Below are 13,699 nucleotides of genomic sequence, written 5' to 3' on the forward strand. Positions count from 1 at the left end.
GAAACTGGTTAGGTTTACTCCACGCTTGTTCTCCTTCTTTCGGTTGAATCGTAATGGCGGAGTGGCAAGGGCGAAGCCAGGGGGTGGCACACCAGGACGCATAATGTTAAGAAAAAAGACAAAACGCCCTGTAAGTTGGCAAAATACTGTGGCAAACTGAAACAGTGTTTCAGGCATGAAATCATTTCTCAATTAACTTTGTCTCAAAAGAGAAATAGTTAGTCGACTGAATGGTGGTTGAGCGGACGGGGCAGTGTCACAATGAATGTAAGCAAAACGTGCCTTCAGAGTCGATGGCGAAGGACAGGCATCCGGCCAAATGCGCTTTCAGCCCGGCGCTCTCGATTGAGATGGGCGTCGTCCTATTGGGCAGCCGGTACTCGAGGCTCGCAGCGTCGGTCATGGCCACCAGCAGCTTGTCGGCGTCCACGCCCGTGTGCCGGAATCCGAGGGCGCGTTCAGCCACGGCCAAGCAGCAGGCTGCCTGCTGAACCAGGCTGCGGCCTTGCACCGCGCTGCGCAGCTGCCATAGACAAAGGCATGGTCATAATGCGCAGTTCATGAACCGTAATTATACACAAGGCGCAAATACATGAGCCGACAGCAGCGGATTTAATAGGCTTGCGCGGCTGAAATTTCGTACTTGGTTCCATAGACGTGTGGCAGGGTTCCCCTTCATAGGGGGGGGGGGGCGGTCGAAGGTTTGTTGCAGCACCCTGTTAGAATTGAAAAAGGAAACCCCTTCTTCCTCCTTGCACCCCCCCTCCCGAGTCATAGTGCCCCCTCCCTAATATATTGTTGTATGGGACAGGCTTAGCGCATCTCGCGCATAAGTGCATTAGAAAAATGCCCCCCCCCCCCCCCCGCGCACGCCTATATAGCTCGGATTCTTCAAGTAAAAGCTTCCGTGTCGAACCGAGAGTTTCACGGCTGGCCAAGTCGTTCCGATTACAAAAGGTACGTTGAATCGACCAGCTGCAACCGGTAAGCCAGGAGCAATTAAGAGACACTAAAGGCAAAATATAAAGTCGGTGCGTATTTCTAAAATGGTGTTTCGTAAACTTCGTAGTGTCTGTTTCTTGCTAACGAAATGCTTAGATGACGATGATATGATAGATTTAACGTCCCGAAATCACCATATGGTTATGTGAGACGCCGTAGTGGAGGGCCTCGGAAATTTAGAACACCTGGAGTTCTTTAGCCTGCACCCAAATCTCAGCACACAGGCCTACGGCATTTTCGCCTCCGTCGCAAATGCGGCCGCCGCAGCCGGGATTCAATACCGCGACCTGTGGGCCAGCAGACGAGTACCTTAGCCACTAGACCACCGCGGCAGGACAACGAAATGCTTAGTTTAATAAAAGAAAATTGTGCTCTATTGTTCCACATAACGTTCGCACAATTCAAGTAATTCGCTTCCGATAACAGACTTCTGACGTAACATTCATCATGCGAGCACTGCCCGACGGCTGACTTTTATAGGAATCAGATTGAAATGCAAACGTTTAATATCCGCAGGGCAATGGCATGTTTGTAGTCTAAGTTAGTTAGACTCCTCGCGATCAATCGTCTGGGGTCCTGCTACGCCGTCGGGCTTATGTAACATGGCGCGAGTCTTGTCCTGCGTTTACCTTCGTTTCTTGTTTACTAAGCCGCTGCTCTGTTTAATATCGACGTCGTTCTCAAGCGTTGATATTACACGCTTACGTAGTATCTTTGATTCCGGCGTCTCTTCAAATTGCAGTCGGGCCGGACTGGCACTGCGGGGAAGCGAGATGACAGCAACAGCGGTTACATTCGTTGTCCGGGCATATAATCACGCACTTGCCTTTTGGTAAGCAGTTCGTAAGAACTTGAAGTGCGTGTCTTATGACGAAGATATTGATATGAAAAAATGCACTGAGCTAATTGATATAGCTATAATTATGTTGGTATAGCAGCCTTGAGAAACATGCTGCCACCCCTTTTTTTTTTTCCTTTCCGCACAAAAAAAAAAAGGAAAAAAAGTGAGGCAAAGTTCACAAAGCAGTTCGATAGCGGCTTCTGTTTTCGGTAGGTCAGCCACCCTTGGTAATACGAAGACACGTGAAGATTTACTACGCCGTGGCATAATCATATTACCCGCATCCACTTTGCTTATCAAAATAACCGGATCAATATAGCTTACATAAAAATAAACTATGGGTTTGAACCAAATGTGCCGTACACTTTAATTTGACGCACTCACTGACGTCACCCCGTACTTATGACGTTTTTGCCATCACGACTGAAGCAGTTTCCTGAAGAACATTTTGATATGTTTCATTTTTCTTAATCGCGAACACTGTACAACAAGCACTTGATTCGCGCAACAGATGCATGTAAGCGAACATTAGCCACAAAATTAATTGAAAAAAGAAAACAAGGTTTACGAGAAGTTTTGCAGAAACGCGACCGAACGTTCAGCGATGCTCTCGCTTTTCAGTGATTACAATTATAAGTTAATTTTAATTTAATTATTCTGGATACTTTGATATACCACTTGCATATTACAGCAGGTCGCGGGATCAAATTCCGGCTACGGCGGCTGCATTTTCGATGGAGGCGAAAATGCTGTATGCCCATGTGGTCCCCAGGTGGTTGAAATTTCCGAAGTCCATCATAATCATATGGTGGCTTTGGTGCGTTGAACCTCACATATCAATAAATTACGTGCATATTACACAATAAACAATTATATCGGGTCAGTTGGTATGAATCCATCTTGGTAGGAAGAGCCGCAAGTTATACACGGCCTTGTGTCAATGTGTCATGTCGCTTGTGTCGTGTATTCTGTGTATAAGTTGCTGCGCTTCCTAATCAAGATGCATATTACAGCTGCGTAATAAAGTTGTCCGCATTAAATGCTTTCGACCTTGATAAGAATTCTTTAGAAGCAAAGTTATTATTTTATACCAACAACACAAGTCTACAATCAAAACAATAACCTTCTTACCCACAAAAAAAAAACACACGAGTATAATTAGATTGCGCAGTCTCAATGCCATGCCTCAAATGTGCTATTATACTTGTTTGGAGAAAAGGTGGGCGTTTCGAAAGAACCAACACCATTTTTGACGGCATAGCTTTGGTCCACGGCACTTACCGTGATGCGTGACAGCGGCTTTCCCGCGTAACTTAGCTCGAACACAATGAAGTGCCGCGTTAGGCAGCATTGATTTGTGCCTGCAACGAGAAGAATGATGACGAACACAGAGTAACCTGTCGGCATGGAAACTCGCATGGCTACAAATGCAGCATCAGTGTGGATGCTAAGCTGTAATAAAGGATCTCTGACACAAAATATCGAAGACGAGGTAATGAGCGAGATATTTATGTGGAGACATGCACAACATTTTACGAGGTATCAGGGACAAATATAGCCTAGAACATATTTGAAATCAATTTTCAAAGTGCCCGCCGCGTGAGTAAGTGAGCTGCGGAGCCCTCTCGCGACGCCAACCGACATCAACGCTGGGGCAATGTAAACAAATCTACGTCACGAGTTTCTGTTGGTTGGTTGCTGGCACGCGCCCCGCGCTACCTGCGATTTCCTCCTCCATGTTTGCGGTTTCGCGCATGCTGGCCATAGAGTTTCCTAAAATTAACTAGGGCGCTGCCATCGTTCAACGACCATGGGAACGATGGGTAGTACACACATTTGCCTAGCCTTCGTACTTGCGGGCGGCGAATCGTACTTGCGGCTTCGTTTATTGCTGTGTTTCGGTTTTGTTTTAAAAGAAAGATTCAACCCTTTTGAAATTTGGTACCCGATTTGGAAAGGTAAGTCTTAAAAAAAGGTGGTGAAGCGCAACCGCTGAACATTTGCTAATATTTGTTTCGTAAGAAAACAGCTTCAAGACACACGAACACACATGGAGCCAGAAGCAGGCCAGGAGTACGAAGATTAGACAAATGTGTGTACTACCCATCATTCCCATGCTCGCTGAAGCGCCGTGCATTGCATCTCCCGTAGACTTTAGCGCCAGAGTTCCCTCTAGTGTATATTGGGAAACTCTATAATGCTGGCTGCCAGTGCGGCGCCCGCTCACTAACTTTCGCGCGTGGATGCCACGTCACAGTTTTGCGTTGTCACGAGGCCAGCTGTGTTTACCTTGCCGCCAAAACTGCTCCTGCCTGCCACGGTGCTCTCTGAAAGCGAAACTGAATGCTGGGCGCTCTAAAAACCTCTATCAATAAATAATCGTTGCGCACTCGCGCAAACCAGTCTTCCAGCCGTGATAAGCAGGTCATAGGATACTCACAGTTAAAAAAAAAAAAGATACATTTTTTTTGTTTTGGTGGCACTGCTTGTTTAAGAGACTCATTAAAACAAACACCGCGTACGAAAGGTGGCCGAAAGATCACATCAGTACAATTACTACGTCGTCCAATTGAAAAAAAAAAAAGTAGTAACGAAGTGCTAATAGGCAATCAGCAGCACGAACTCGCATATACAAAGGAGGCTAAATAATTAATTGTCTCTACATCTAACAACAACAAAAATTGTTTAGGAGTCATACGAGTGATTTGCGCTACTCCGAGAAAAATGACACTTTGCTACTTATTTACGATAATTGTATCAACACACACAAAAAAATATGGCAGGCAGAAAAAACAGCGCCAACTGTTCACGTTACGCATTTTCATGCGTAAGGAGATCGTCATGTACTCGGGAACAGATTATTTCTGTGGGAAACCAAAGAAAGTGGCTATAGTGTGTGTACCCTTCCATCGGCGGAAGGCCGCAAGCAGATCGGAGGCGTCGGGGCTGCCACCGTCTGCGCCGGCCATCTCGGAGGCGAGGCTCTCGTTCAGGGACTCGCTCGACGAGGCGATGTCCTTGTTGCCGCTGCGCAGAAGCCACTCCGGGAACTGGTCGAAGACGCACGCAATCCTGCTTGCGCAGTGGGTTTGTGTGTGCATTAAAAAAACAAAAAAAAAAAACTTCACATTAATGCCGCACAATTTTCAAAAAAAATGTTGTAGACGGTTTAAATTAATACTGACACCCATTTTCGAAGCTGGCTTTATTCTTTCACACAGGTGTGCTCAGATTTGGGTGCACGTTAAAGAACCCCAGGTGGTCGAAATTTCCGGAGCCCTCCACTACGGCGTCTCTCATAATCATATGGTGGTTTTGGGACGTTAAACCCCACATATCAATCAATTCTTTCACACAGGTATGTACACAGAAAGGGCTCTGAACAAGTGTGAAGGTGGGAAAGTGCTGATAAGATTTCCATAATGAAGTTAACTTTCGCATGGCGCGACCACTGACATCGATAGTAGCGTGACGTTGTGCTACAATGTCGATTTGGGTGGCTTCATGCGTCAGTAGGGAGTAAGTATTGACGTCATCGCGGCTGTCATTTTGTTGTATAGAAAACACAGTGAAAGGCACACATTGTTATCTCGATCTTCTTATCACCAGAAAGTCAAGCTGCGAACTGTACGACAAGATGGCGCATGACGAAGTCATGTGAATACTCGCTATAGCTAGTCGTGATGACGCTTGGCACCAATACACATAAAATAGCCCCTTGCACGTCACCGAAAACATTTAAAACCGCTTGTGGACCATCAGCGGAAGCACGCAGCGGAGAGGCCGCGGAAACCTCACGATATCTAGCGTCAGAAAGTGATGTGAAGCTAATACAGCGGCGTGGTGTCTGGGAACAGTGGAAACAGAAACTATCTTTTAATAATATGTACTTAATTTTTCAGGTCCCTCTCACGCTTATCAGTACATTTTCCAGGCTCTTGTACTCTCATTTGACGTAAAAAAGAAAATTTTTAGGGTCAGTATGCACGTTTAATATTCCTGCATCTCTAGAGCTCAGTAACCAAATTACGACCTAGAAAAAGTAGCTTGTTTTCTAAATGTGGAGAAATTAACGGCTCAGAAACAACGCTGATTGCACTTGTTAACAATATAGCCTTGTGGTTCATAGGTGAATAGCAAAACAAAAAATAATGCAAGATGCTCTAACCGTTCAACCTCGATGAAATTTGGTGTTCGGTAGTGGGTCCCATGCTTCAACATGCTCAGCTTGCTGGAAAGAAAAACGAAGGTACATCTTAATGACAGGCAGCGAAAGATACCTCTTGAAATTGACCTGCCTATACTTTTGAACCGATCAATGTGAAAAAAAAATATCTCTTCGTTTACATGACTCATGCTGGAGAGGGGGTCTTTCGTAAGACATTACTATTGAAGAACGAAAATTATGAGTATCACCTAACGATTTTAGACCCACTAACAAAATAAAAATGCACGAGAAACAGTTCATGGCTACGTGAGAGAAAAGCGACACTTTGCAGCTGCCTAACTCCAGAACTTAGCTTCTATTAGCGCGGCACATATGAAAAGGAAAGAGGAGGAAAGAATACAGAGACGTCAAGACAGGTAGGCGCTAAACTTCCAACTGTTTATTTCATGCACTCGACACCCATCTTATACATGCGTAGAAACACGACTCATCTTGCACGTGGTGACATCCCAAGAAACGTCATTTCCTTATCTGTCAAAGCAATCGAAGGTGAACTCACACACAAGTTCCCCATTTTTTCTATTGCCTCGGCTTCTTTGATCTCACGTGTCAGCTGATTGCGAGACCGGCTGATAACGGTGCAGCTATACAGATCAGGGGAGCACCCACACCCCTTGCAGTGCGCCGCCAAGAACCCTCCCGCTGAAAGTTTATTTCTCGCGTTGTAAGCATGTTCCCGCAGTCTATCATTAAGACACCGCTTAGTCTGTCCTATGTAATATCTTCCACACGATATTACATAGGACAGACTAAGCGGTGTCTTAATGATAGACTGCGGGAACATGCTTACAACGCGAGAAATAAACTTTCAGCGGGAGGGTTCTTGGCGGCGCACTGCAAGGGGTGTGGGTGCTCCCCTGATCTGTATAGCTGCACCGTTATCAGCCGGTCTCGCAATCAGCTGACACGTGAGATCAAAGAAGCCGAGGCAATAGAAAAAATGGGGAACTTGTGTGTGAGTTCACCTTCGATTGCTTTGACAGATAAGGAAATGACGTTTCTTGGGATGTCACCACGTGCAAGATGAGTCGTGTTTCTACGCATGTATAAGATGGGTGTCGAGTGCATGAAATAAACAGTTGGAAGTTTAGCGCCTACCTGTCTTGACGTCTCTGTATTCTTTCCTCCTCTTTCCTTTTCATATGTGCCGCGCTAATAGAAGCTAAGTTCATGGATAACCAACTCGCCCGAGCCACAACACTTTCTAACTCCAGAAATTTTTCCATTATTTATTCTCTTACCCACACACACCGAGACGAGCTAGTTTCAGGGACTGATGTAGAGTCTTTTCCTCACCTCAAGAATGTGTATACATCTACACAAGTGCCTCGAAAGATTTTCGTTTTCGTGATTCTGACGCAAGCGTCAGACCTGTATTTCTAACATGCACCTTCATAGAGATTATCATACCTGCCTGGTTAGCCCAACACAGGTGGACCAGACACAGGTTAACGAGGAGTAGGTCTCCCCTGACAGTTAGCGCTCGGTGGCATCACTTTGATATTATTTGTCGCTGATGGACGTCATTGGTGTGCGTACATTCTATCTTTGAAAACTTTACTTACCTTCCTTGATCGTCATGTTGGCATCCTCCAAAATAATCTTCATGCTTACCCTGCCCCGACAAGCAAAACAACTGAGCAAGGTCATTATTGATTGCATACAGATACGTCCAGCTTTAAAAATAAATACTATGTCTTTATAACTGCTCTTAGACCATGCCAGCCTGCAATCAACGCACGTAAGATGCATCCGTTATAACACCTGTAGGTACTAACGACTCTCTTCCCACGGTCTCTGTCACTGGTGATATCCGGATTAGTTAGTGTCTCGCGTCTTCGCCTCTAAATGCGCTTGTCTTTAATCACTTATAATGCAGACATTCAGAGGAAGATGGGTGACAACTGCGCTTGTCGAAACTTCGAATCGAGTGACATCCCGCGTTCACAAATGGTTTATTGCTCCAAGTAGTAATGCAATTAAGACAAACTAAATCGCTAGTTTTCTTCAAGAAACACAGAGCAAAAGAAAAAAAAAAGAAATCCAGCTACGGTTGAAGTACATGAAGCCCAAACATTCAAAGTGTCACCACTAACTTACAGGTAGCACTTAATGGCTGAGGCGATGGTGTCGACCTGCTGCTCGGTAAGGTCTCCCGAGACGGGCACCACTTTGAGTACGGTCCGCCTGGGCACGGAGGTTACCTGGAAGACTTCGCTGTTGCGTCCGTGGGCCAGCCATTTGGAACGGTGCTGATTCCTGGGTCACCCACACGCACGAGTAAGTGAGAGCCTTACATGCCTCGAAGGACGCGAAAAGTTATCGTCGTCGTCGTCAACATGAGTTATGTCACGAATCATCGCGTGATGACGTGACCCTACGACGCCGTCATTACGTCACATGCCGCTAAAATATCTGACGCCATCGCGAAGTGCCCTGATGACGTCATTACATTATATCATCGATGAGTCAAACGTGGGGCAATCCCGGAAGCACGAGAAAACCCCTTTTGAATTACCCTTTTAAATTACACTACAAAACCTCATGAGCCGAAAAAAATTCCCAGTGACTTCGATCTCGGAGGCCATGTAAAGGCGCGATGGGGGACTAATAATGCAATGGACTGCAAAAAAAAAATGTGGCCTTTGATTTTGATTAATCTTCGGCAAGTGCATGTTAAGCAGTGTTGCTTTTTTTTTCTTTTTTAGCTGCGTTAGTAAATTATCCTGTCTCAATATGAAAGGAAAGCCATGTAAGCCACAAGAAAGATTCGAAAATTCAAGACTGCTAACGATACCACCGTGAAGCTGCCGCAACAGATCGTTAATTACTTTTGGCAGCGCCCGCTCGAAACAATGGTAACTGCATGGGTAAAAATAAATAATGCTGTACTATACACTTGAACAAATATTGAACTTGGACAAATTCAAAAGCTTTCACTGCACCGAGGCGGCCTAAATGAGAATTCATTGCGGTTCTCGCTGTCTATTTAGCCTTTAAAGTAGAAACGTGAACGCATAAAAGTGAGCATGTCAATTAATTGTCCAATAAAACAAGTAGTTACTTGAATCTCTTAAACTGCGATTGAATGAAAGAAATGTTAAATGAATGAATGGATGAATGAATGAATGAATGAATGAATGAATGAATGAATGAACACGCCATAGAAACGCCGACATCAGCAGACAGTGGCCGATAGTTAGCCAACACAATGCTACAGTAGTAGCCATAATTTACCCAACGTTTGCCCACAATGGCCCACTTTAGTCAGTGTTGATAGTATGCGAAAAAAAAAATGCGGCAGCTAGCTTTCACTTTTTAAGGCGAGTTGAATCCGGTCGAAGCTATATTCGACATGTTGGACACATCCTGTTGCAAAAAAAAAAAAAAAAAAAATCCTCGACGAATACGATGCTACTTCATGCGAATTATGAGCGCAGCTTCATGTTCGGACAAGGCCAACTGTGTTCGAAGTTTTTTGCTTTTCCGCAGTTGTCGCAATGTGTACCATTCGTTACATTTTGCCGCATAAACCGCCAATGCTCGAGTACTACGCACACCACTCTGTGTATTGCAGGCGTCCCTAACCAAGCGAAACGCCGACAGCCCCGCCATGACAAGCGAAGTAAGCCGCAATGCACAGGCCGGTCCTGTACTACAGTGCCTAGTATACGCTCCAGCTCCGACTGAGGGGCCAGCGCGCATTAATGAGCAAAATAGCAGTTAGACGTCATAGGCTCGCGGTATCGACAGACTCCGCGTTCCACCTCTTTCGAAAGTCTTCGTTTGCTCTGTCGGTTACGTTGACGACGCTAATAGAGAGTTTTAGTACTGCGTACGCTGCGTACGTGGCAGCGTTGCGTACGTAAGGACGCCACGTTCTGCGTAGTGCGCATGCGCAGACCGCGACGTGCACGTATCGCATTACGTACGCAGCCGCTACGTACGCACGCATGAGTTGTGTGCGTGCGTACGTATGAGGTGATCGCGCCACTCTCGAACAAGTTCGCGACAGCGCGAGACTTCGTTTTACAAAATGGTGGAAGGCAAGCACCGACTGGCTCTGTGGCTTAAAATATGGCCATGATCTGGCTATAACACTTGGATTGGCTCACATTGGCTGTCAACAACACGTACTTCTATTTTGATATACCAGATGGCACAACACGCTTCACGCTCGTTACGTACGTAGGTACTACGGCGTACTAAAAGCCGATTAGTGGCAAACGACGCCACGTAACGCAAGGCGCTTGCGTGATGCGTACGTAGCACCATTCCGCAGTACTAAAACTCTCTAATGCCAGCTGCGACGCCGCTCAACGCAGAAACGGGCGCCCAAGCGCTGCTCTCTGAAAAAAGGACGATGGAGAAATTGTACTCGATAACATAATTCTACATATGTGGCTTACCCGTTCGGCAGGAAAGCTAGGAAAGTGAGCGGTGCGTCCTGGTTGCACAAGTCCAGCAGTCTGCTTGGGAACACCTCGATGGGCTGCAGGGATAAGCGTGTCGCGAAAGTGCTTTTGAAGGTGCATATCAGCGAACGCTCTCCTGTCAGTGCAGGTCGCCAGACAAACTACACTTAGGAAATTGTTTTTAACGACACGGTTGTATTCCTTGAATGGGTTATTGCATTCAAGAAAAAAACAACTATTTGGGCAAGTATGTTAAAGGCATATTAAAGGTGTTAAAAAGCACAGAAGTTATAGTTTGGGACTCGTGTCATCTCTTTTTGCTTTCTGAGTGTTTCTCGCTGTTGGGCATTTCTTTCAGCACTTCCATGTTTGCGCTGCAAACCTTTTCAATACGCTTCGGTATCTCTTGAACTGTTTTTCTACGACAATGCACGAGAAGCTTGTACGTGTGATGAAATAGCCAGAATAAAAGAAAGGGATTTTTAGTTTTTTTTTTTTGCGAGTGGTCCATTTATGATGTTGTACACAACGAAGTGAATGAAATGACCGGGAAAAACGCGGAAGACGTTAATTGCTGTCTGTAGTGTACTAATTTGGACATAAATTGCAATAAATTGAATGGGTCGAAAAATCACCCTTTCGGTCAGTGGGATCTGAACCTACCTTTTCGAAGGTTGTGAGCTCAGACCTCCCTGGGAAGGGTCATATTGCTCTACACTTCAGTTCATTGAAATCTACGTCACATTTAGTACACACTACAGTTGAAGACAGCAATCAAACTCATCTATGCCTTCACTGGCATAATTGTCTGTTCTATTCATTTGCTTGAATAGGCCGCGTTCTTTCACTAGCTTTATTTTTAATCCTATGCGGCCAGATACTAAGGATTACGGAGTGGATCCACTCAGTTCACAAGACATTCCGGCTAAGAATCGATTCTCAAGAAGACATTGGTTTAAAATCTGGCAACACGAGATTATTCAACAAAATAGACGTGTTTTGCTCTTAATTCTTGAAAACATCTTGGAAAGGTGATTAGTTGAAAAAAGAAAAGTGAAGTGCACAACAACATAAGTGCATTTGACTGGTAGTTTGATGGCTTTATCCAAATATCACTGTGAGGTGGCGGAAATATATTTTTTTATTGACACCACGTTCACCGTTGTTACGGCGAAGTTTGGATTATACACATTTGAAATCATGATATCAAGTGAAAATAGGGGACTTCGTTTCTCGAATAAGCATGTCGTGTATATTTGTTGACACAAGTCTCATTGCTAAGACACTATTGTGTTCGGCTATGGAATACACTTCAGGAGTAAATAAAAATAACCATGTGGCACTTAATATTGCCATCTATGGTATTTTTTAAATAAATTATGCACAGTATGGCACCTGGTTTACGGTATACAGTCATCTCTCGTGAACTTACTTACAGCGCAACACCAGAAAAAATACAGGACAGGGAAGGAGCAAAAGAGAAAGAAAAGCGCCGTCTTTTCTTTCTCTTTTGTTCCTTTCCTGTCCTGTATTTTTTCTGGTGTTGCGCTGTAAGTAAGTTCACGATGTATCCTAACCATTTGGCCCAACTAACCGTCTTACTACAGTCATCTTTACTCACCCGCTTGACGCTTTGTTTGCTCTTTATTATGACCTCAGGAAGGTCTGAAAGGCAAGGATGTAACATTAGAGCTAACACAAAGTGGATCAAAACACATGCACGGCGTCAACTGAGGAATAAAGACTATGATGATTACGGACAATGAAGGCTCGTTCACAGCTGCGTCAAGCTCCAGCCACGTCATTAAGTTACTGACGTATGCTGGTAAATGGCTGCTTTAATCTCAACACCACTGGTCCGGCTCAGTCGATTGCTGTTCCGAGTTTTCAGTCACATGACTGCTGTCGCGAATTTCCGAACCAATCGCATGCGCAGGTACGAGACGTTATCTTATTTTACGGCGCACTGACAATGTCAGACTTGTGCTGACAGACTTGTGACCACAGGTAAAAGTCAGAGGCATATGTGTGCACCGGTCTCCTTGAGCCGCTTTTTGGCCGCCAATCGCAAACTCGCGCGCGACCAATGTAAATCGCCGGTGTATATTGACCTTAACAGTCCCAGAGTTTCAATCCCAGAGCCCAAGAGCGACAAATTTCTATCAACCACGCCCATTCAAGTGCGAAATTATCGGCAAGCTTCTGAAACGATGACCACGTACCGCCCGGAAGCGACCACCTGGCTGACCGCGGTCCCTCGCTTATTTCAGACGGTGCGTAGTTGGCTGAACGTGTTCTGTTGCCATCGAGATCCCGCTGCGACTCCACGCTGCTGGTGTGGACGTCCTCCTCGTCACTGCCGACTGCCCCTTGCTCGTCGTCGTCGTCATCGTCGGTGCTGTCTAGCAGCCTCTGAGTTAGCGAGCCATGTTCGAGCAGCAAGGGACGCTGGTCTACGAGCGGGTACGATTCGGCGAATCGCCTCCACGATGTTTCCGACGCTGAGCGCGACGCGTTTCGACCGCCGTACACGGTCGCCAACGTGAAGAGCATCACCAGAACCGTCAGCGCGCCCGAGCAGGCTATGTAGATCAGCACCTACGAGTTGTAGCAAAACAGCCATTCAGGCTGGTTGATAACGATTCATTTTAAATGCATAATAGCGGGGCGCTGTACAAAATGGACTAGTGGAAAACCTGTGTCATCATCCTCTCCACTTTACTGCGCCCCACTTTTCTCACTGCACCTTATCGTCGCGCATGAAGGTTGAATGGATCACAAATGGTTACTATAGCTGGACTAGTCGGTGCAGTGTGTAACTTACGTAAGAACGCGAAAAAAAAAAAAAGAAAAATACGACCAGAGACACAGGCAACCTCTCAACTGCTTGACAACTAGTGAAGTAAAACGATGTCGCGAAAAATTAGCTCCACTGTCACACGAAGCACGTGTAATAGAATCTTCCCATGTCAACAGGCTTAGTTCAAAGTCTGGAAAGCTAATGCGTCTCAACAGACACACGCCATTCCTGTTAGCTACCTGCCTGTTCATGTATTCGTCGGTGACATCCATGTGCTATGTTCGTATTTCTTCAGGTTGACTTCTTCAACTGTTTGGTCAAGTTTCTGAAAAGAAACAGCTCACGAAATAACGTATAAATTAGAAAGAAACACAGCACCACTGTGTGTTCTCCCTCATTTTCTTGTGGGTGTG

General features: G+C 45.5%; 2 protein-coding genes across 3 annotated transcripts in view; one reads left to right on the forward strand and one right to left on the reverse strand.

Annotated features, from left to right (window-relative positions):
* Window positions 1–183: 183 nt before the first annotated feature.
* On the reverse strand, window positions 184–13,192 carry LOC119171554 (serine/threonine-protein kinase haspin-like). The gene is made up of 8 exons (XM_075892297.1): window positions 12,709–13,192; window positions 12,108–12,151; window positions 10,481–10,563; window positions 8,172–8,330; window positions 6,012–6,074; window positions 4,746–4,915; window positions 3,125–3,204; window positions 184–523 (listed from the first exon to the last, which is right to left on the reverse strand). The coding sequence occupies exons 1-8, from the start codon at window positions 13,037–13,039 to the stop codon at window positions 257–259; spliced, it is 1,197 nt and encodes a 398-aa protein (XP_075748412.1). The 5' UTR covers window positions 13,040–13,192; the 3' UTR covers window positions 184–256.
* Window positions 8,220–13,699, forward strand: part of LOC119171556 (sodium-dependent proline transporter-like) — a 26,310-nt gene continuing 20,830 nt past the window's right edge. The window contains exon 1 of one of the 2 annotated variants that reach the window (XM_075892294.1): window positions 8,220–8,351. The gene's annotated coding sequence lies outside the window, so the exon portion shown is untranslated. The remainder of the gene's footprint in view (window positions 8,352–13,699) is intronic. The other variant, XM_075892293.1, reaches the window with a different exon arrangement.

The sequence above is a fragment of the Rhipicephalus microplus genome, chromosome 4 (assembly GCF_043290135.1).
Source record: "Rhipicephalus microplus isolate Deutch F79 chromosome 4, USDA_Rmic, whole genome shotgun sequence".
NCBI classification, from domain to species: domain Eukaryota; kingdom Metazoa; phylum Arthropoda; class Arachnida; order Ixodida; family Ixodidae; genus Rhipicephalus; species Rhipicephalus microplus.